This window comes from Magnolia sinica, chromosome 4, assembly GCF_029962835.1.
Source record: "Magnolia sinica isolate HGM2019 chromosome 4, MsV1, whole genome shotgun sequence".
Taxonomy (NCBI): Eukaryota; Viridiplantae; Streptophyta; class Magnoliopsida; order Magnoliales; family Magnoliaceae; genus Magnolia; species Magnolia sinica.
The window spans coordinates 20,162,968-20,187,101 of record NC_080576.1 but is presented as its reverse complement, the minus strand read 5'-3'; the positions used below and the strand labels follow the sequence as shown (position 1 = coordinate 20,187,101).

Genomic DNA, 24,134 nt, shown 5'->3' with positions numbered 1-24,134 from the left:
GCTTGAAATTGGATTCGGACGGAGTCGAGCTGGTTTTGGAACTCGAAAAATTTTCGAGCTGAGTTTAAGCTTGCCTAAGCTCAACTCGACTTAGATTAAACCTCAACTTGAACCGACTCGGATCAAATCAGCTCAGAGACTCGGTTATTTTGATATGAATGTTGCTCACCAACTGTTTGATGAAATAACTCAACGAAGTGTTGGTAAAGAAGGAATGGATATGTCAATTGTTTGATCTTGATGCTACTTGCTTGGAATTTGAGTTTGATGTTGCTCTTTAGGTGTTTGATGAAATACCTATGAAATATTGTTCCTGTTTTATCTTCTTGAGAATTTAAAGTTGCATTCTACCTGCTTGAGAAAATGCTAAATATGCTCAAATTCGGCTTGAATTGACCCAGTCGTTGCTGACCGAACCAAGCTGAGTCGAGTTCGGGCTGGGATTACCAACTGGCCGAGCCGAGCTGTGCCAAGCTAGAGTCGGTTCGACTCGTCTACCGCACTACAGTGGACGACTTATATCCACCACATGTATGCCGATATGTCGCCACCGTTTAAATGACCACCGGTGTTTCCCGAAAGTCAACTCCTCAAATAAAGAATGCGTCGAGGCAATCTCACAGCCTCTCTATCCGGCCCGAATACCTGCAAAAGTCCATTTTCCCCACATAGATGTCGAGCATGGTTTTGGTCGAGACTACGTTTGGCTGAGTGTGATGCTCCGTACGCACTTTGAAACTGTAAACATGGGCCCGTGCATCAGGTCAATCTGGCCCTCACTTGTAAAATGGACGGTCTAAAAAGACGTCCATGTTGATACCCGGATGACTGAACCAGCCCGATTTCTAATGCAGGGCCTGTCCACACAAGTCCCCAGCAGGTACATGGCTTGATATGTAACACGTATGAAAATTTGACACGTGTCATCATTCCTCCCGCCAATCCAGCATTTCTAGAGCAGTACTCATGAACTACCGCAATAACTGCTACTTCTCTCTTGTTCGTTTTCCTCTGTCGCGACTCAGGATCCAGCGTACGTGTGTCGCCACCTACTGGGTCCCACATGATGAGATGTTCCTATGATTTGATACGTCCATATTCTCTTTAATACCATCAATAAGATATTATCCTGCAATCGCGCTTCATGGATGATCTTAGCCTTTGATTTTCAGAGCCGAATGCAAGCCATTGAAAATCTTTTTCATTATTGGATAATGGTGGTTACACCCATTCGTATAGAGTAGTTTTCCTACGATGATCCGTATCGCATAGAGTCCATAATATGAACGGTTCGGATCATCGGATCAGGACCACTCACCATGTGGCCCCAAGTTGGGCGGGAGCCTCCTGAGTCGCGAAAGACGCAAAACGAACTCCACTCTCTCTCATTCTCTCTCGCTCACATCCAACCGATTCCGCTCCCGCAAAGCGAAAACAGAGAAGCGGAGCTGCGATGAAATCAAGGAGCAAGAAGGACAGTCCGATGAAATCCAACGGCTCAAATCGGCTGCCATGAAATGAAAACCGTTCTCTTGTACCGCTCTTATTATTCTTCTTCCATCGTGATGGCCAAGACCAATAAACCCCAATCCCAAAAGGTCTCTCCCATCTCTCTCTACTCTTGTTTTATGCCGCGTTTGGACGCACTATCGAATCGAATCGCAATAATCAGTTCAATAAATTGGAAATGACCAAATTGCACTTACTCTCCTTTGGTATCAACGCTTATTTGAGTGCTACTTTGTTAGTATGGTTGTCAAGGATGGTAGCTCTAATTTGGTCATTTTCATTCTGCCAGGCTCGTTATTGCAATTCGATTCACTTGCGCAGCCAAACACACCCTAAAGTTCTTTTTCAGAGAAGGATAAGTAGGTTTATCTTGTTATCTTGATGAAGCTTCAGCGCATTTTTACTGGCTTCCTCCATCTGAGACCGTCCGACCTAAATGTCGTGAGCGTCGGAGAGAGGGAGGGAGTTTCTCATCTCTCCTTCCTCATACATCACACGCTCCACACGTGTGTGGTCCACCTGCGTGGATAGCTCGCTGTGATGTCTTGGTGGGGTCCGATGTGAATGTCGTTCATTTGAATTCTACCTTTTTTTGTTGCACCTCCTCAATGTAGTGTCTGTGATTGGTCAGGGAGAAACCTTGGCTGTGATGTCCTGGTGGGGTCCGATGTGAATGCCATTCATCTGAATTGGGCCCTGATGTGAATGCCGTTCATTTGAATTATACCTTTTTTCGTTACACCCCCCCTCATGTTGTGTCCGTGCTTCTAGTTAGAAGTTAGAACCGCCTGTTCGTTGGATAATGAAAATTCCATGTTTGCTATGCTCTCCTGGACGGTGAAATCCTACCCAAGATTCAAAATATCTGAATGTATTCATATCTGGGAATTTGTTGCGACAAATTCTACGATACAAAATTGTGCACATATACGCATCGAAAATGTATATATTCTGTATCATCAATGCATTCTAATACAAACCCACATTCTGATACATCACACTCTCCTGGACACTGACGTGAACCAAGATTCGAAATATCGAAGTGTATCTTATTCTATGCGGCAATTTGTTGGGATAAATTCATCCAGTGTCACAATACAAACTGCGTACATAAACTGCGTACATATATGTAAATATAACTTTGTATCAGTTTGTATGATCAATACATCCCATGATATCATTCCGAAGAATGAGCTGGATATGGACAGTTCCAATAAGATTTTGTTCCTGAACAAAAATCTTTGTTTTTTTTTTTGATTTATTTCATCTATTACGGACCAGAACAAAGGGAAATACACATTAATAAACTCACATTCCAGTACATCACACTCTCCCGGACTGAAATCTGACCCAAGATTCAAAATATTGGAATGCATCTTATCATGTCCTGGAATTTGTTGTCATAAATTTATCCAGTGTTACGATACAAATTGTGTACATGTGTATAAAAGAGTATAGGCTTCGTATTGTCAATTCTGATGCAAACCCATAATATCAAAGGAAGATGATATGGTAGAGCAGAAAGAACCATCATATGATAGAGTCATTGCTCCACAGGACACATGGCAGGGTGATGTATCGATTGGGTCCACCCATATACTGGCACCAATGAATGGAATACGTTTTAAAAGTAAAATCCATGAGACAATCTCAAGTTTTATACAGTTTATCCACTGCATTTTTGACCATTAACTGTTTCTGCTTTCCATGATAACTTTAACGGATATGTATCAGATAAATAGGATGGTCTAATATGCTGAGTCATAAACCATCCATGCTAGGACCCGGCATATGGACGGATCTGATTTTCTCATCACCCTGCCATGTGTCTTATGGAGAGATGGCTCTGCCATCTTACATTTCTCCCTGCTCCACTGTGTCATATGGCCTGCGTCATATGGCCAGTATCGAAATGATACAGTAGAACCACTTGAGCGGTAATAAGGTAGATCTCCAATCAGTGTGTGCCATGTGGCATACTTAGCACTTCGCAGAAAAATCCAGAAGAAGCTTTTAGATGCCAGATGGTATAAACTGATTGGTGATCTACCTTATTACTGTTCAATTGGCTCTACTATATTTTTCCATCTAAACGTGGGTGGTTGGTATATTCCTCCCAGATTCTTTTAATTTAATATCATACCTTCTGAAATGAAACAAGAGGAGTCACCATACCAACTTGAGACCAATATCGACCAATATGGGGTGATTTGTACCAGTTTTGGTCCCTCAGCAATTCACACTCTGGAACTGCCACTTAAATCCATGCATACTAGTGCCAATTATCTTGAATCTTTTGGTGGAAGGGAAGAGCTTTATGGAGGTTATGCTTTACGGCTATCATTTGGGCAGTTTGGAGGGCAAGGAACAATTGCTCATTTAATAGCATGAGCGCCCCTTTCTCCGCCATATTTTCTTGAGTTAAACATCATGTTTGCTTATGGGCGGATGGCTTGGGCCTCTTTCCCCCTATCTTTTGCCTGGGTTTTGTTGTCTCTTGTTGGTCGGTTCTCCTTTGTAATGCACTTGTGTTATTATGTGCCTACAAGCTTTTCTTTTTAATAAAGCATCATTTGCTGATAATAAACAAAACAGCCATATGATACATTCAAACGATATTTTGAACCTAAACCGTGCCTTCTTGGGATGTAGTTTTGTACCTATTGGATTCGACCTAGAGAGATGGTTTTGTTTATTTTCATTTATGTTTGTATGCATATTTTGGGCAAACTTTCTGGTGCTACGAGTTACATTTTGACTCATGGACACTTCAATCAATCGTCCTGGAATGTCTGTTTTGTTCCTCCCAACCGGGCTACCATGCAACTCAAACCGATAAGAGGGTCTTATCCATCTGAGTAATTTCCTACAGAATGGTTGGTCCCAGTTAACAAGAAAAGTTACTCAGCAATTTGAACCATCCATTCGGTTGGTCCCTCCCTGGATTGCCTCTGGTTCTTAGTAATCAGTTCAGTAAAACATTTCTAAGTTCCTAACCATGTGATCTCTGTGTTGGAATGGATGGTTGTAAGGAGTTTCAACATTCAGATGGATACAGCTATCCAATTGGATTGATGTTTGCATGGCCTTGAAGAGCTTGTTGGATCACATGAATGGCCCAGCTCAATTTTGTTGATATGGTGTTGGTGCTGGATCACATGAATGGTCCTGCTTGATTTATGGGAGTATCCACCTGTCCAAATGTAACTTGCAGCACTTTAACTTACAGCGGTATGACAACACTGTAGTGTTTCTCTAATAGATTCTCTGTTTTGATGTGTTACCTTGGTCAATCGACTCAAGCCCAAATAAGGAGTGGACCTGAGTGGCTAAACATGGTTTAGAACCTTGGTAAATAGCAAGTTTATTATGATTCCTGAACTGATATGTGCCGTGGGTTTGCTCCCCACAAATGCGAGTTCGATTCCCCTCCCCAGGATTACCCGATGCACGTGGTTTCTCGGTGATTACCTGCATCCGCAGGGATTAGTCTCGCTTTAAAAAGGGGCAGGGTCACCTTGTTGTCATCAAAAAGAAAAAAAGATGTGTTGGTATTTGGTAGATATCACATGATAGATGGCATGCATCATCCATGTTGTTGTTGATCTTGGATGATTTAGTGCCATATTGACTAGATCATCAAACCTTGCACAATATTGTTAGGGTTCAAAATCCGGTGCGCCTCAAACAATACAAGTCGTCTGCCCAAGTATTTAAACTATGTTGCTATACGGAGTTCTTTTGGCAGTTGTGCTCACTACCACCATTCTTGTCTCTTCCTTATATAATGATCACGTTTGTAGATAGTAAACCATTAGGTTCTTTTTCCTTGGGATAAGGTTATGTAATGCAGGGGCATTTTTACAGCGGGCTCGAGTGAGGTCGCTTGTGGGATGCAGGGGCACACTCGGGGTGGGCGGGGCCCACAGGGGAGGTCTCGTGTTCAAGACTCCTCATCGGGGGTGATTAATACGCATTTCACACCGGGCTCGAGTGGGATAGCCTGTGGGATGTGGGGACACACTCGGGGTGGGCGGCCCGTGTGAGGCGGTACCCATGTGATTTAGGGCCCACGAGGGGGGTTTGGCTGAGGTCCTAACCCATGAGATGTGGGGCCTGAGCTATGAGATAAAGGGATTAATTCGCTATGCTCTAACAGTTCGAGATTTTAGAGCAAGTGGTTAATTGTCCTGCATCACTATTTCTATCTCATAATTCACCAATTGCATTTGAATATTTTTTTCACTGCTACGCAAACTTTTTGTAGGCATATATGTAACTTATTTTAAATTTAAAAATGCAATGGAGTTTTAGTTCTTTTGGATTATACAAAGAGATCCATCAGCAATGCAAATGACGGAGTCTTATGGGAATTTTGCTTCTAGGGTTCTGATCAATCACCGCCAAGGATTACATCCAATGTCAAGCAGAACTTGCAGTTTCTAAAGTTATGGAGGGTAAGCCACTACTTAATACGAGTAAATTCAATCATATTTGAGGTTTTATTGATGATCCTTATGGTCAAGACTTCTTCTAGGAGTTCCAAAAGCAAAAGTCAAATACGCCCAAGCCTGCAACTAGTTACCGCAAAAAGAAGGTGCAGAAAGAGGAGCTTCCGGAAGACAACGAGCTCTATCAAGATCCTACCTCAAACCTTTACTAGTAAGCATTTGCTCCCTGCCTTATTCTTTTTCTGAAGTTATGCGTTTTTTCAAAGTCAGTATAGTGCTCAGTTTTGGGTTGTTCACTCTCTTTCATTGTTTAGTACAAACCAGGGTTTAGAAACTGCAGTTCCAGTTTTGCTCGTCGATGGATACAATGTCTGCGGCTACTGGCCAAAACTGAAAAAGCATTTTATGAAAGGAAGACTAGATATTGCTCGCCAAAAGCTTATTGATGAATTGATAACATTCAGTGTGCTGAAAGGTTTGTTCTTTCCTGCATCTGTCAGAACCTTGACGAGGCTTATCTTTTATTGGTTGTTGTCGTAAAGCTTGTTAATGTAACTTTTGTACATAATGTTATGCTACCCATCAATTTGAAGGATCAGGATCTTATCTGTCTTCAATGAAAATCTCAATTTACCCCTTCTTGGATGTATATAGCATCCAATTTGCAAGGGAAAAGATGTAATTTATCCCAAGGTAGAAACCAAGACCATGGATGCCGACCTTTTCAAATCGTCAGTCTTAAGAACCTTTTGATAATATGATTTCTATTGTTTTTGGCAAGATGTGTGGAGGGGTGATTTGCCTCTTCAGGCTAGATTCCTGATTATAGCTAGTCTTGCTTCGGATTGTAGCATCATGATCGATAGGTGTTTTGAGCTTTGTGGTGAGATGGTTGAGCGGTCTCCACCTTGCCACCGTTTTCTCTGAGACAATGAGGTAGGAGAGTATGCCGCTCTATTGGAGTGGTTGCATCCTTGCAGGCTGTTGGTTGGTGAAAGCGACTGTATGGTTTGGACCAAAGACAAGTCAGGATGCTTCACGGTTAGATCTTTCTACTTCATGCTTTAGAAAAAAAAGGGAGATTTATGGGAAGACTTCTTACATGTGGCAATATGGCACCCCTCCAAATATCATGGCTTTTGCTTGGCTAGCGGGTAGAAAAAGAATTCTAATTATTGACAACCTCCAAAAGGCGCTGTATGATCATCCTGAATATTTGTCTTCCTTGCATGACCAATGCATAGTCGGTTAACCATCTTCTCATTCATTGCTCTTTTGCTTGCCGAGTGTGGGCTTCTTTTCTCGCTAGGTTCAATTTGGTGTGGTCAATGCCCTATGATATTGGTGATCTAATTTTAGCTTAGCATGGGGTAGCCCTCCGCAAAAGTATTCGTGCGGTTTGGCGACTTTGTCTCCTTGCAGGTTTATGGGTGAATTGGGGTGAGAGGAATGGTAGATGTTTTTGTAGTGCCTGCTGAAGCATCGAGTGGGTTGCTAGTTATGCCTGGGATATTGTTGTGGAATGGGCGGTGGGAAAAGGTTGGTTGGGAAAGATGTATTTTTTTTTTTTTTTTGCTTCTGGGCGCCATCTCAGTGCTTTTTCAATGAAAGTTCTCGTTATCTTTCAAAGAAAGATATCCACTTTTTATTTAGTCTCTTCCACTCATGAGTATCTTCCACTTTATCTTGATTGAACAAAGCCAACTTTCATTCTCTTGGGCATGTGGTTTTAACTGTGTTCCTCAATCTAGAAAAAAAAAACTGTTCTCGTTCCCTTAATGAGGTTTTGTTTTTATCTTCACTTGATTTCAATTTGATACCATTTCGTTTCTCATGGCAACAACTTCCAATGTATGCTCTACAAATATATCATAACTAAGTCTGTAGCTTTGTTTTCCATGTTTTTTCTTGACACAACATATGGTGCTATCTTTTTGTGAAAATTGATAGAGGTAAAAGTGGTGGTGGTCTTTGATGCTATGATGTCCGGACTCCCTACTCACAAAGAAAACTTCGCAGGGTATGATCCAGGAAATCCAACTTATTGTCTCTTAGTTAACAATTATTTTTGTTTTATTCTCTCTGACTTGATACAACACTGCACTATTATCTAATGCAACAACATTCAATCATGTAATAGTGGCAGTGCTTATTTTTCCAACTCATCCCATTTTGATTTACTTGGAGATTTTTGATTCACTGTTCTTTTTCCTATTTAAAACCAGTTTTTTTTTTTTTTTTTTTTTTAAATTTTTTTTAAATTTTTAATTTTAATTTTATTTTTTAAAGGTGAATAATTTACTATAAATGCCCCAAAAAAATCTACACAAAAGCTAAAGCCTCACCCCCTCCCCTAAAAAAAAAATAAAAATAAAAATAAAAAATAAATAAAAACTATACAAGAGTAGAGAGCTCCTACCCAAAGAACTATACAAGAGCAGAAAGCCCCCACCTAAAGAACTATACAAAAGCTAAAGCCTCAGCTAAAAACCTAACCCCACTCCGTAGAGGACTTTGCAATTTTCATGAGAACCACATTGGAAGAACTACTAGCATTGTTGAAGCAACGATCATTCCTCTCCAACCAAATGAACCACATGGCTGCAGGAAGACAGATCTTCCATCTCTTCTTCCCAAGAGTCCCTCCACCTCCTACATCCTAGGACCTCACGTTAGTCTTGATCGAATGAGGCATCACCCAAGTGACTCCTGCTTTAAGAAAGATCCCACTCCAAAATTCTGTTGCAAATGAACAGTGCAAGAGGAGGTGAGACTCTGATTTTGCATCATGCATGTATAGGAGGCGAATTGATGCAGGACAATTAACCACTCGCTCTAAAAGCTCGAACTGATAGATCATGGCGAACTAATCCCTTTATCTCATAGCCTAGGCCTTGCATCGCATGGGTTATGACTTTGGCCGAACCCCCCTCGTGGGCCCCACATCACGTGGGTACCACCTCACACGAGCCACCGGCCTCACACGGGTTGCCCACCCCGAGTGTGTCCCCGCATCCCACAGGCCACTCCACTCCAGCCCGGTGTGAAAATGCCCTTGCATTAATCACCCCTGGTGAGGAGTCTCAAACAAGAGACCTCCTGCTCTGATACTAATTTGATGCAGGACAATTAACCACTTGCTCTAAAAGCTCGAATCGATAGAGCATGGCGAATTAATCCCTTTATTTTATAGCCCAGACCTCACATTGCATGGGTTAGGACCTCGGCCAAACCCCCCTTGTGGGCCCCACATGCACATCACATGAGTATCGCCTCACACGAGCCACCCGCCTCACACGGGCCGCCCACCCTGGGTGTCCCCGCATCCCACAGGCTACTCCACTCGAGCCCGGTGTGAAAATGCCCCTGCATTACAAACATTCGGAAAGGTAAAGCCCCTTTTCTAGAGATTGTTGAGAGTGAGAATGCAGCTTCTGGCAGCAAGCCAGGCGAAAGCAGAAACTTTAGGAGGAGCCCCGTAGTACCAGAGAGGGCCAGTGTAAGAACTGGAGGAAGCATTCCCCAGAGAAGAGGGTTTATCTTCATGTTAAAAGAGGGTTTAACATATGCCTTTAGTGGACAATCATTTGCAGACATTTATTGGTATATGGAATGGAAACTGACATGATAGTAACAACTGTTATCTCCAAAAAAAAAAAAATAAAAAATCAAAACAAAATCTTCACATGCCAGTGAAGTTCCACCCAGTAATAACCCCTGGCGCAACTATTATATGCATACCCCTAAGGGCAAGCAAGCAGAGTATAAAAATCATTCTAGGCAAAACTTTTAAAACCCTTATATTGTGTATATATGATCTATTTTAGTATAATTGACTAGGTAAGGACCTCCCTAATAATGGTATGAATAGATCTCCACATCCTTTCATTTACAAGATCAGTTATACGGGCAGTGAATTACAGGATTAGCTTGCTAAAGAACACTAGTGATGATGACGTCTATGCTCCTGTCCAGAGTCCATGTAAAGATTGAAAACTACTTATCTTCAGTATCTATGTGTCAGTTTAAGTTGCCAGTCATCTTTTAAAAAAAAAGTTTATGTTGCCAGTCAATCGTTATTCCTGTGAACATAAGTGAGTGAGAGACAATGTTCCATGTTCAGAAGACGGAGACGAGGGAGATGATGACGAAGTCTCAGGAAGAAAAAAAAGAAGCCACAGAACACATTACTCTGAAGATCCGGAAGAGGAAGATGGATAAAAGGACACTCTTGATACAAAAAAATGATGATGAGACACTCAAAGTTGACATTTTTTTTTTTCAGCGATAGCCTCTGGTTATTACCATAACCAGTAAAAGACACATCAAGCAGCCCTTGTGGACAGCTTATTCCTTTCTTTCCTGTGAACAAGAACATCTGGTTTAACTAAAAACACATTTTTTTTTTTTGAAAGATGAAAAATTTATTAAAGGAGCCAGCAGCTCAAAAGAGAGAACAAAGAAACAAAACAGCCCCAAAATTATGAACTCCACTCCCTGATACAAGAAAACACTTTTCTGACTGTGGTTCCCATAGTATTGCTCCTATCCCTAAAACATCTACCATTCCTTTCAATCCACATACACCAAAGAACAGCCAGCAAAGCAAGACACCAATCCCTTATTTCTTTGGAGGGAGGAGCCCCAACGAGCCAGGCCAGAAAAAGATCCTTCATAGATCCCGGCATCACTACCCAAGGCTTCTTGACTGCTGAGAGACTGAAGTCCCATACTCCCAATGAGTAGGGACAGCAAAGAAAGAGATGCATTACCAAATCCTCATCTTTCTTGCACAAAAGACAAATGTTGGGAAGAATCATTCCCCGTTTGCGCAGGTTGTCTATGGTTAAAATCCTGTATCTTCCCTTGAGCCACGCAAAAGGTGTCACCTTGCGAGGGGCTTGGTATTGCCAAAGATACCTAGTATAGGAACAGCTATTGCCTCCAGCAGAATCACGATTAACCTTGAGGAAGGACCTCACCAATAAAATGCCGGATTTCTCTCCTAACCAAGCTGGATAGTATGAAGCTGCTGGATAGGGACAAACACCTTTGAGAACCGCAAGTTGAAAATAATTGAAAGTAATCCGGACAAATTCTAGTTAGGTGCACAACTGGATACATACCAGACAAAAGGGGAGTACACATGCAATTAATCAAGTGGTAAGGACAGCTTTTGAGTCCTGCCCAAAACTCCCAAGGAACAGAAGTAAAGAGTACCAAGGAATGGGACCTCCATAATATGGTCATGCTTGTGCTCTGCAACTCCATTTATTCAGAGCGTGGACAAAAATGTTGGGGATCAATACCCTGAGACGATAGAAAATCTTGAAAGAATAGGAGATATGCTCTCCCCTGAATCCGAATGTAAGACTTTCACCTTAGCATATATAGTTTTAGTGTAGCATGATTTCTTGAGAGCCCTCTGGTCCAGTTCCTTATCTTTGCATTTTACCTTTTTTTTCCCCCACACGCACACACACCCACACACTCACGCCATAAAGAGTACCAAGGAATGGGACCTCCATAATATGGTCATGCTCGTGCTCTGCAACTCCATTTATTCAGAGCCTGGACCAAAATGTTGGGGATCAATACCCTGAGACGATAGAAAATCTTGAAAGAATAGGAGATATGCTCTCCCCCTGAATCCGAATGTAAGACTTTCGCCTTAGCATATATAGTTTTAGTGTAGCATGATTTTCTTGAGAACCCTTTGGTCCAATTCCTTATCTTTGCATTTTACCTTCTTTTTTTTCCCCACACGCACACACACCCACACACTCACGCCATAGTCGGATTTCACCATCTTTACATTTTGGGATAAAACATTTCTTCCGATGAAGTGCGAGTCAATCTTGATATGTTCCTTCATGGCATTATATGCTTCATTGACAGGCATATCCATTGCACTTCATAGACAGACTTTGATTATTTGCCTCAGCTATGGCTACTGTATAAAGCCTCTCTCTTGATGGGTTAAATTTTGGAAAGCCTGATGAATCCCAAATTATCAAATTTTTATCCTCTTGAAACTAACTCTATCTCTAGATAATTTATGCTAGACGTATACATTTTCATGTGTTTTAAATTAAGTTCCATAAACGCTCTCTGTCACTATATGCTCAATGATGGACTGGTTGATTACCCTCCACCGCACCCATCTAAACAGTGTAATGAGTTGATCATTCATGCCCCCCCCCCCATGAAAAAGAAGAAGGAGAGAAGAGAGCGTGAGCACCAAAATTTCTGTTCCACCACAGCCTGCTTTTGCTGCAACATGGGTTTCCAAACCTGGAAGATGTACATTGGATGACAGATGACCATTAATTATCTTTATGCTGTTTTCATCTGAGCTCTGGGATTTAAGCATTTATATAAATTACGCTTGTTCTTCCTGTTTTCTAATGTCGCAGGATCGATGTAGTATTCTCTGGCGATTCATGTGCTGATGCATGGATTGAAAAAGAGGTAACTAATCATTTTGGTCATGGAGTAAAGTTTAGGTAATAATGTAGTCCCCACGTAACTTTTTTTTACCTCTGTTTCTTTTACTCCATTAAAGTCCAGTATGCATTTTGTATTTGGAAAGCCAAAAATGTGATTTTACTGATAAGTTGAACGTTGGAATCATTTACAACTGGAAATGTGAGCCATGTCAGTCATTCTCTTACATTTTTTTTTTTAAATTATTATTTTTTCTTTTCTGGTTCCGTCATACTAAAATTTCTTAATAGGATATTTTGGAAGCAGTTGCTCTATTTATGTTCAATCCATTGACAATAAACGCTAGCATGGTTATTACGATCACAAACTCAGATTGTTAACAATCTAGATCCCATAATGCTTGGCGTGTGTTTGGATGCACTATCGAATTGAATTATTACAACCAAATTTTAGCGTCCTTAGCATTCATAATGAGGGTCTGGGCACTAAATTTGTTTGGTTGGCCTTAATGCATTATTGATTCTAGCGAACTTTTTTTTTTTGGGTCACTTCCTCTGGATCAAATTGAATGTTTGCAATACAATTCACTCGTGCATCCAAATTCTGTCTAAAACTTTTTTTTTTTTATTTAAATAATTCCATTAGGCTTTGTCGTCGCTCGGATTGCTGTCCAGGTTCATTATTAATAAAGCTATGTCAAGCATAGTTTCTCATATTTTGGCTGAATATCTCAGCACTATGTGAGCTGATGTGAAGACTGGCATGCCTAATGAGATAATGTTCATGATTAGATGATGTTTAGTGCTTGCTCAATTCCATTTTTACTTCTTGATGATTGTTCTTGAGAATTTTTTCTCCTGTGAGAATCAGTGCCTACAGTCATGATCCATGAGGTTGGTCTGTCTTACAAGCTACTTTTGTAGTTGTAGAAAAAAGAAAAAAGAAGAGAGTATATCTGTATCCTCCTCTAGCAATTCTTTATTTATAATCTCCTGATTACAAAGATAGTCTTCTCTTTATAAAGATATAACTACAAGGAAAAAGAAGAAGAAGCCAAAAGATGACTAAAGGATGATAACTAAGAGATATACATCAATGTGGTGTTCATCAGGAACACAGAAGACTATGCTCACTATCAGTATGGAGCTCTGCACGTACACAGTTTTGTACTCTATCAATAGTAAATACACCTATATTCTTTTCTTTCCAAGCCTTCAATGGGAACTGAATTAGTTAACATTTGTAAGATGTATTTTTGATTCTGTGTGTGGTTTCTTTTCCCAAATTTCTGATTATTGGTTGGTTGCTATCTGTTCCACACGTGCACTCAGGTTGTAGCTTTGAAGGAAGATGGGTGCCCGAAAGTTTGGGTTGTGACTTCGGATTTTTGTCAGCAGCATGCTGCACATGGGGCAGTACGTATACTTCTCTGTATTAGTTGTGTTGGCTTTCAAAACCACCACCTTCCCACTTTCTTTTCTGGTCATCTGTTTTCAGCAGCCAGATTCATCTATCTGTCTATTTTCATACCTATAAAAATGTCCATATTTGTACCTCACATGATTAACCTTTTTTATTTTTCCCCTGTGGAATCACAATATAAGTTAAACAAAGTTAAAAATCTTCCATCTGATTGCAGGGGCAGCCTCTGATTGGGTTGGAGGTTATTGTGGACTGTTTGGATTGGTGGAGATAAAAATGTAACCAAAGAAATGAAATTGATTTACTCAGATGTGACGGTTTCCCTTGTTTGCAAAAGACAAAGACTGAGGAAATTGATTTCCTTTTCTTCATATTTCCTTAGATTTCTCTATGAAGTGCCATTTCGTTTACCACTTCAAGAAAAGGAAGCCTTTTCCTCTCCACAGTTTTCCTTAGATAACTAGGACAAGGAATCACAAGAAAGCTGACCTGAAATAACTATGACAGAGCTCTGAAGACTGATGATGATGGTGATATGATGAGAAATGCACCTTTACTTGTTAAAAGCATGTATCTTGCGGTGTTACCTTGTGTGGTTTTCCTAAGTATTTAAAACTTAATATTGAAGCATAGTATTCCCTGGTTACCAAAAGTAGCAGGAAGTTGCTTAGGCAAGCATAAAATAAGTTATCTTATGATTGCAAGTGTCTGATGCATGGCATGAAAATTAACTATGATATGCAAGATCTCAGGCTTTAGATCAAACTAATTCAGAAACATTCATATAAAATTTCCACATCCCACACAAAAGCTCAAAAATTCAAGCATGAGGAATCTGTGCGGGTCCAGGCCTACACATGTTTGGGTTGGATCAATAAAAATTATGAGCCAAACGATACTCAAAGGGAAGTAAAACTCATCCACACGAGCACAACTATCAGTCCCTAATCCAAGGGATTCACCGGTTTCAATTCAAAGTACCCTAGGATTAGAAAAGGGGCAAATAAATTGAAAGTAATGCAATGTAGGGTTAGGGTTAGGGAAAATAGGTATGAGGGGAGTAAAATAGGTAGGAAATCTGAACCTGAAGACAGTTCCCGTGCGCGGACAGCGGACCAGGCCTGTCACACGTGCGCAGGGGCCTGTCCGCACCTGCGACGGGGTGCCGAATGCGGAAAGCGCCTCCTTGGCTCTGGTCGGCTAGGGGAGGGCTTCAAAACCCCCGAGTCTCGAGTTGATCAGATGCGCGGTCTGTGTGTTGTGCTCCGCCGAAGTTTCAGCCCTCCTGCAGGGCTAGATTTTGAAAATTGTCTGTAGGGAGAAGAACTGTTGCAAAAGTTGACGGATTCGAAGCTAGGATGGGTGTAGAAGGTGAGAAGTATGGATGATAGAAGATAGGGGCGGATCAAGATAGATGTGGCTTTGCACTACGGTAGTTAGCCCTTCGATGAAGGGAGGGCTTCGCTCCCAATTGAATTTCCACAACTCAAGAACTTAGAGGAGTAGAAAAACGCATGAATTTTTATTAATCTGCAATGAATCAAAAAACTACAAGGAGTGCCTATTTATAAGAAAACCCTATACCCCAAAACTCATACCATGTGTGCAACCTATTACTTGGCGATGAAGTACAAAAAAAAAAAACTAATCAAAGAAATCTAAACCGTCTATGATATTCTAAATAATATTAATAAGCAAAACCTAAAATATGAGATTAATCAGACTAGTGGGTCACGATCATGAGATCCTATGATAGGCTTTACTTGACTATCGGGCCCACTCCAACGAACTAAAACTCTGTCTTCTAACTAAGAGGCCCTCCTTGGACGTGATCATCGATCCAGATCGATGGTGGGGCCCTCTTTCTCCTTGCGTACGTGCGTAGGGGGGACGGTGTGCGTGTGCGTGTGCATGCGCGCGTGATGTCCCCATCAACTCTCCCCGGTTGTGAAGATTTCGCCACTGGCGAAATAAAACTCCTGAACCGCTCCAAGTTGTCAGGATCAAGTCTCTGAAGCTCCTCCTCAGTGAGCCACATGTTGTCTGAAGCTGGTCGTGACTTCCATTTAACCAGGTACTTCTCAAACACGCCGTCTGACGTTGAAACTATCTGATGGTCCAGAATATCCTCTATTTGTGTCTAGTAATCAGAATATCTTTCAACCCTATGTAGGCCACTTGTGTAGTTCCTAGTATCTGAGTTACATGTACTTGCATTCATCAATTGATATAACAGGCTGGAACGCATCTTGGAAGACCTGAAGTTAGTTACAATGAGATGACTCGATTTGGGTGTACAAAGTTTCTTATCAAATTCAGTTTTTCATGCCTTCACTATAGAGACTTGCTCCTGATTAGGCATTTAGACAAGTGGCAGGCAACTTTGGCTAGACCCTTTCTAAGAATGATATGGTCTAGAACTAATGAGCTTTTCATGCATTCAATGCATGGGTGCTTGTGGACATGTGAGGAGGAGATTTGGTATTTTACTAGTGTTCTAGAAGAACATGAGTCAATGTGCTATTTTGTTGTTCCTTTCCTTTTGTTAGTAGTTGCAATTAAGGCTGGGGAAAGAACCATGTTTCTAGGACCAACACTCAAGGATCACAGTGACTGACTAAGACTTGTCTGACTTGTAAAAAAAGACTTTTGACCCTCTGCATGTTCTTTCAGTTGAAGACATTTAAATGGCTTGATTGTAGTTAACTGACAAATGAATGCAGAAATGAAAGCAAGAAACATCCTTGTTTACGGTATTTGCTGTAGTAGTTATACAGAAGTATGAACAATGTGAGAAATGGGAATAAATAGAGGTGGGCATCTGCAAGGGGAGAATCTTTATTTCCATTGAATGACTGTTACTCTATCTCAGATTTTGTCAGAGATGTTGCATGTCATGTATGTGTATGAAGTCATTTATCTTTTACTCATGTAACTACATTGTCCATTACCTGCAGCATGCCTGCCTCATATTCAGTGCTGGTTTTAATAACAACTATTTACTTTTGTTGTGCTGCTTTACAGGGTGCCTTTGTTTGGAGTTGCAAGGCATTGGTTTCAGAGGTGAGAGGCATACTCATTGCCTTCGCATCACTGCAACTCAACAGATCACTTATGAAGACATTTTTCCCTTGTATTACCAGGCATTCCATTCTTTTATATTTAAAGTTCTCATATTCATCTTTTCTGCAATACACCTTTTAAGACTTACCATGATATAAGGTGTGTCATATTCTTTGTAATGTGGATGTGAATGGCATGTTGTTTCTAGGCACGGGGAATGGGCCATAAGAAAATGTGCATTAAGGTCTTTTGCTCATAACTGTGTGGCTGTTTTGATACATGTTATGCATGGTTTTTTTTTTTTTTTTCTTTTAATGGAGTGCATGAGGGTCTTGGATCTTGATTGGGCGGCTTTGTCTCACTTTACGAGGTTGCGTAGTAGCCACTGAATGTGGGTGATGGTGGATATCAGGGTTCATTGATTCTCACATAGGCTGATAAGGGATCCACTGGTTTTACCATGAGTTTAGGGCGACATCTAGTTAGATCAAGAATTCATTCTGTTAGGACCAACACTTAAAAGGGTTTTAATCGGCTTTTAAAAGGTTTTCAACCGTTAAAGTTTTGTTTTGACATTTACAACCGCTTTGATCGCACTTGATGATGATCTGATGGCCCAGATCTAATGGTCTTCCGATGTAGAGTGGGTCGTGGACAATTTCATGGCCAAGATGGACTAGAAAAGGCCTGATCGGATGTGGAAGTGATCTGGACTGTCAGAACCTTAAAACGGGCATATCTCGCAAACCGGAATGAGTTATTCGACTTACCATATATGATTTTGGGGCAGGAGAAGCTACTTTAGCCAATCAACCCTGTTATGCCGGGTTACCCACGCCGAATTTGCGAGATTCCATCAGATCGACGGTCGAAAATCCATTTTATTTTCGTTTTGACTAATTTTAGTAAGTTTTAGTTTGATTGTAACTCTACATCCTTCGAGCTTTAGGAGTTGTGTCCAACACGAAAAGTGCTTAGAAAAATTAGGAGAAAAAAGTGGTTAGCCAAATAGGACACTTAATATTTTTGGCCGAAAACCATGAGGTCTAGTGCAAATCATGACCATCTATAAATAGTAAGTTTACTGTTTATAGTAATTCACGATTTTAGGGAGTTTTAGTTGTAGTTTGATTTTGAAACTTCTTCCTAGGGTTCATATCACTATTTAAGGGGTTGTAAACTCGTTTTTGATCTATCAATCAATTTATTTCCAATTAATAGAAAATTATTTCTATTTTCTTATTTTCCTCGTGGATTCGAGGTATCTCTGTGAGGAGTCTAGAGAAGCTTTGTGGATTCGGAGTAGTTATCCCCCCGAGGAAGATAGTGCTCGACCTCAACATGACCTTCCCTGCATCATCCTATTTATGATCTAAATGGGTTCTAGATCGTAGTTAGATGGCCTTGGCAGTGGAGGAATTAGATTATGAGTATGTGCATGATAGAGGCGGATTGGCGAGCTTCCTTCATAGCAGAGTACACCTAAGTTCTTCGGGTGATGGAGCATCATACTAAGTATATCCTTGAAACCCTAACCCCTCGTATATACATCCCATTACAGGGAGAGCACTACATGCTTTGGGACATCAACCATTGGCAAATTCTCCTTTATAAGTGTAGCATGAAGTCAAACTGTGTTGTCAATGCGACCCTTTGCCAGTTCCAAAAGCCCAGGAAAAAAACGGAGGTTGATGTTTGGTGGGCAGCTTTTATTTTATTTTATTTTACACTGTCACACACACACCCATCCACACAAACACCCCACATGGGCACTTGATCCCATGATCTGAGTGTTGAAATGTAGCATGTCTACCACCGAGCCATGCATTGAGACCTGTCTGCTGGGCAGCTGATCATGAAAGTTTTGCTAATCTATGATCTAAATGCCAACCCAAAAGTTCTGCTAATCTACCACCTAAAAGGCAACTGGGAGAAAGGCTTGGATGGTGATGCCGATATATTCAATGCATATATCTGAAAGTAAAAATCGCACGAAGATAGATCAGGTTCTCATAAGGTGCTGCGTCCCTGTCCCCTAAGAGTTTATATTGGTGATGGAAGGTATTTGACATAAATATTAGAGATATAAATTATGGGAATCTCTCCTATAAAAGAAGCCCTACACCAATGGGTTCAGACTAAGTTTCAGTGTGCAATAGGTATTTGAGTTTATTTAGATTTTTACCGAGTGGCAGGCAAGTTGCAAGTATTTATCGGAACTTAGTTTAGTTTCTATGTTTTTGAAATTTCGAGCTGTATTTTTTGGTAATTTGACTTTGTAGTCACCATTTGAACTTTTAGGCAGGTGCTTTGGATGAGTTTTTTTTTTTTAACCCATTTATTTATATAAATTCTGGTTTTGATCTGCCTATAGCCATGCTTTTCACATTTTTCCCCAAAAGTTGTATTTTGCTCAGAAAAAAATGGCATGACGAAAACATTTTATAAATATATTTTCTACTATTTCTTTAATATTTGGTATAAAGTAACATGCAATTATGGCCGTTTCTACTGTTTCTAATAAAACAGAAGAAATTATTAAATTATAGATGATAATTATGGGAGTGCATACCATGTTTCTATTTAATGAATGTTTTTTATTACATTTTATAAGATTAGGCAACCACTATTCAGTATCTACACCCATCCTGATCAACAGCAGCACCCATTCTTTCTACTTATGATAATATGATATCACAATTTTATACTATGGTATTACCGATGGATGCTACAATAAGTAAGGGTGTGTACAGGTAGTGGCTCCCCAAAAATAATAGATTTTTTTAATCATATAACCATATAGAGAAATAAAAATTCAGCATACCAGACAGTTGTCTTCATTTCTTAACATGGAGGAGCATCCATATTGCATGATTGAGTGAATCGATAGTTTGACTCTCACCTTGTTGGCACCATTTATAGTTAGCTCCTTTTGCTTCCCCCTCTTCTTGTGGTTTCCTGAATCCTGACCACTATCATCTCCCCACACTGTCACATTGTCTGATATTCTTGTACATAGTTTCTCTTGGCCTCATGACAATGTTGGATTTTTTTTTTCCCCCTCACTTTGTAGGTAAAGGCCACACAAAAGGAGTTTGAGCAGGTACTTCAAGAACATAGGTAAGGCTCATTTTTTGATAAACCTTGATCTTTAGATAGAGCAGGTGCATGATAATCGTAGATGCCATTGTTCCAAAAAAAGAAAAAGAAATAAGAAAAAAGGTAGTTGTAGATGCATTCCATATCAGCAATCTAGCTTGGCTGCTGCGTCTCTTGCATGATTGGTTTTTCAAAATGGCAACTTAGTTGGATTTGTTTGAAAATATACTTGAAGAATGAGCGATACAACTCCACAGCTATATGTATCTTAGAAGCGCATTGCATGATAGTGTGGGGCTTTAGGCTTCGTTTAGCCTGAAACCCCAAAGAAGGAAAAAAATAAAATAAATCTCAGTGAACAGGTGGGGTCCGCCTTGCCACATAGGACTGGGGACGCCGTTTTCTGAAGTCCGACAAAATATAAATAATCAGGATGCAGGAAGTTATTGTTTCCCTCTTCTTTGTACTTTGTGGGACCCTGCAAACAGCAAGCGCAGTCCTAGGTGTCAAGGTGAACCCAGTTTCTCGGGGTTTTTCGACCAAAGGGAACAATTTTCTGTTACTTGTTTTGATGGAAGTTGTAGGAGTCTGCTCTCAAGATAAGTAGGACTTGGAGGCCCAAGTTTGAGGCAAATTGGAAACTGGTGAAATACTTGATCTACTTTTTCATGTTTGCAAAGCAGACATTGTACTCAAAATGTTTTGAGTTTTTGCGTATATGTTGTACCCAAAGCTTTAAAGTGACACATGGCATAACCATTCGGTCATCCATATTGTTCATTCGTTTGTACCATTGGGGGCAAGTCATGGTGAAAAAATCATGCTAGTAGGAGGATCCTAACCCTTTTGGTTACACATTTCTTTACGAGCCATAGTTCGGATGGTTAGCATCACCAAACTAAATTGCTTCTTTGGAATCATAAGTGGTCTGCAGTTGGACCCATTGAATAGCCATTTCAAGATGATCTTTGGAACTTTCTCATTGCTCGACTCCATCTTGACAGTCCATTTTCTATGCTACGGATATGATGGTTAGGATCATCGGATCGGCATGATTTTCTCCCCCAACATGGCTTGCCCCGATGGTATAAATGAAAGAACAGTGCAAATTGATGATGAGCTATGCTACGTGTCACTAAAAAGTTTTGGGGATGCTGTTAACATCCCATAAAGACAGTGATGCCTTTAACCCAATTGGAGTTGGGGTCCATCTGGATGCACACCTAATCAGGAATGGGATAGTTTCTTCCAAAAAATTTCCATTTCCACATTGCGTTTTGGGCAGCTCAGAAAACAGAAACCTCATCATGTAGGTGACTAGTTTCCCACTTTTTTTCACCAAGTGGGATCAAGAACAGCTAGGCCCAAGGACTTGTTCTTATTTCTTTTGAGCAAGGTATTCTGTAATGGTAACAGTGGCCATAATGGCCACTACCGTCACCTTTACGATATGAGTTGTAACGGCCGTTCGTCTCTCTCTCTCTCTCTCTCTCTTGAATTTTTTATTTTTTCAGAAAACTTGTATTGGCCCTGTAATGGACCATTATGGGGGGCGTAATGGGTCGTTACGGGGGCTGTAATGGCTATTATGGGTATGACCCCATGACATGTAACGGTCGCCACCATTACCTTTATGTTACAGCCTTTACGACATACCATGCTTTTGAGATTTCAATGGGGAATGCATTGCCATGACCAGAAATTCAAAAATGTATAAGCACGGGCCCATGTCATCACATCTGATATGGTTTGTTTCTGTAATCTGCAGGTCGACTTCCATGCAAGGGAAATTGCTGCAGCACAATCTCGGCCCTGAAGTAGTCAGTGCTCTCAAGGACCTTAAGAAAAAGCTGTCTGAAAATGGGTCCAACTAGCTGAGGTCTTTCTGGACCGGATGCATTTTGAATGTAAGGATATTTGTATTTGATCTTTGGTTCTTATTGCTATCTTGGGTTTGTATGCATACCCGAGAAGGAATGCTAAGGAGGCTTGCCCCTTCTGCCCCACCACATGACTATCCAGGCCCTTCATCTAGAAGGTCTTGTGGCACATTCACTACACCGTGAGAGATCCTCGCCCTCCATACAATGGTGAGTTAGAAACTGCTTTTATATGTGTTGAGATCTCTGATCAGTTAGAACTTCTCCAATGTAGCTAAGGTGGGATGATGAACAATCTGGATCATTACTAAGTGGGAAAGAAGGGATGAGCAGCTTTGGCACACCCCTATGGTGCACAATCCCAGTGCTTCTCATTGTCCATGAATGTGGCTTTGATTGGAAGGAAAATTTACAGTGGCATCCCTGCCTCAAGCTTACCTACACCATCCTAATCATGCAGGTTTCTGGTTTACCTGAACACCGCTCTTCACACTGCTCATTGTAGATGCATGGCCGCAATCGTGTTATGTCGATCACAGAGTAATAGGATGACCGTCCTCGTGGCCTTGGTAAGGGGAGAGGTGAGCTCCAGTGCACATGCATGGACCATGGTCGTAGGTCATCGTGTACATGAATCTTCTGAACATGCCATGCCAATGGGTTGGTTTTCAGCTGGGTTCGGGTCAGGACCAAAAATTGTAGCCCAAACTTGGCCATGACCCATTACCTTGTGGCCAACCTGACCCACCTAATACCCATCAAGCCCAACCCCCATCCATTCAATTGTAATTGGGTCGGGCTCAACCAACAGGACCCATTTAAGAATGGAATATTTGACCACTGGGTAGCTGTACCTTGGCCCAAGCAGTGGATGCATGGAAAACATAAATGAATTTGTAGACTTTTCTGCTTTATTTTGTTTTGGGCTTTTGGTCGGGTCATGTCACCCAACCCAGTTATAGCTTATGCAGGCACGTTGGGTTAGGCATGGTTAATGTTCCTGGTATTGCTGATATCGTCACTAATATTTGTTGATATTATATGTATTCCAAGTCAGTGATACAGATACTGAGGCTAAAATAGAAGTGAGATATTCCATATATACGTCAATCGTATTGCCGATATTATCACATGTATTGACAATATAGTCAGATATTGGCAACATCCCCTTAAAAAATAAAAATAAAAATCCATTGTATTGTCGACATCATGCAATGTTATTGATATCATGTGATATTATTGATATTGTCAAGAATACAAACGTTAGTACATCCAAGCTTAAAAAAAGTAGTTTTGTTTTTTGAGAGATTTTTCCTAGGGCATGCATTTTATCTTAAAAATGCATTAGCATCATATTTGTTAATTAAATATTTTTGTTCAACAACGCATAATTTCGACCTTAATCCTTTTTTTTTGTTAGCCTGTTAGCACACCCACTGTCAGTTCACACTTTCACTGTTAGCCATCCCCATTAGGGAATGGATACCAAGACCTCAGCGTTGAAACGAGGTATCTTTTACTCAGTCTACCACATGATATATATATGTGTGTGTGTGTTAATTTATTGAGTTCTAAGTGTGTAATCATGTTCCTTAACGTAAGAAGTTTCAGTAAAAAACTTTTACCATTTACATAAAAATTGATTGTTTCTAATGTACTATCCATACATGTTTCATCTCTGGATACGGTTTGACCCAAGCCATACCCACTTACTTCCAAATGTAGCCCAAGCCTGACTTGCCACCCCTTGGCTTTGTTCGAACCCATCTCAAAATCCGGTCGGCCCTATTGACTGATTACTGACCTGACCTATGCCACCCCTACGGTCCATCATTCCCCTTATTCCACATATAAAAGCTATTATTAGCATTTTGCTCACCTTTTGACCATACAAGGGGACGCTAGTTGTTACTGACACTGTCAGTAGCTACTTGGTGCTCTGTGGGCCCCACCCTGATGTATGTATTTCGTCTATGCTGTCCATCCATTTTCCAAATCATTTTAGGGCATGAAGCAAAAAAAAGAAGAGGCAGATTGAAATCTCGTGGACCACACCATGGGAAACAGTGGTGATTGAACGCCCACCATTAAAAATATCTTGGGGTCTACAAAAGTTTTTGATGAAAGCTGATATTTGTGTTTTCCCTTCATCCAGGTCATGTGTGGGCTAATAGACAGATTAGATGGCAAATAAACATTACAGTAGGCCCCAACAAGTTTTTAATTGTGGGTGTTGAATCAACACTGTTTTCTTGTGGCGTGG

At 40.7% G+C, this 24,134-nt stretch overlaps 1 protein-coding gene across 9 annotated transcripts; it reads left to right on the top strand.

Annotated features, from left to right (window-relative positions):
* Window positions 1-1,185: 1,185 nt before the first annotated feature.
* On the top strand, window positions 1,186-22,973 carry LOC131242698 (uncharacterized). Of its 9 annotated transcripts, XM_058241515.1 has the most exons (12): window positions 1,201-1,598; window positions 5,895-5,966; window positions 6,047-6,171; window positions 6,275-6,435; window positions 7,911-7,980; window positions 12,377-12,431; window positions 13,739-13,822; window positions 16,854-16,892; window positions 19,966-20,012; window positions 20,608-20,661; window positions 21,760-21,898; window positions 22,332-22,973. In XM_058241515.1, the coding sequence occupies exons 1-11, from the start codon at window positions 1,518-1,520 to the stop codon at window positions 21,863-21,865; spliced, it is 894 nt and encodes a 297-aa protein (XP_058097498.1). In that variant the 5' UTR covers window positions 1,201-1,517; the 3' UTR covers window positions 21,866-21,898; window positions 22,332-22,973. The 9 variants fall into 9 exon arrangements, 8 of the variants coding, with proteins under 8 accessions (XP_058097500.1, XP_058097502.1, XP_058097498.1 ...); XR_009169693.1 differs by lacking the exon at window positions 22,332-22,973 and having other exon boundaries at window positions 13,739-13,844; window positions 21,760-21,915; XM_058241514.1 differs by lacking the exon at window positions 22,332-22,973 and having other exon boundaries at window positions 21,760-22,306.
* The last annotated feature ends 1,161 nt before the right edge of the window (window positions 22,974-24,134 follow it).

Coding starts and splice junctions, on each gene's coding strand:
- LOC131242698 (XM_058241515.1), top strand. CDS start 1,518: ATGAAAACCGTTCTCTTGTACCGCTCTTATTATTCTTCTTCCATCGTG. Junction 7,981..12,376: donor CACAAAGAAAACTTCGCAGG/GTATGATCCAGG, acceptor CTAATGTCGCAG/GATCGATGTAGTATTCTCTG. Junction 20,662..21,759: donor TACTTGATCTACTTTTTCAT/GTTTGCAAAGCA, acceptor TGTAATCTGCAG/GTCGACTTCCATGCAAGGGA.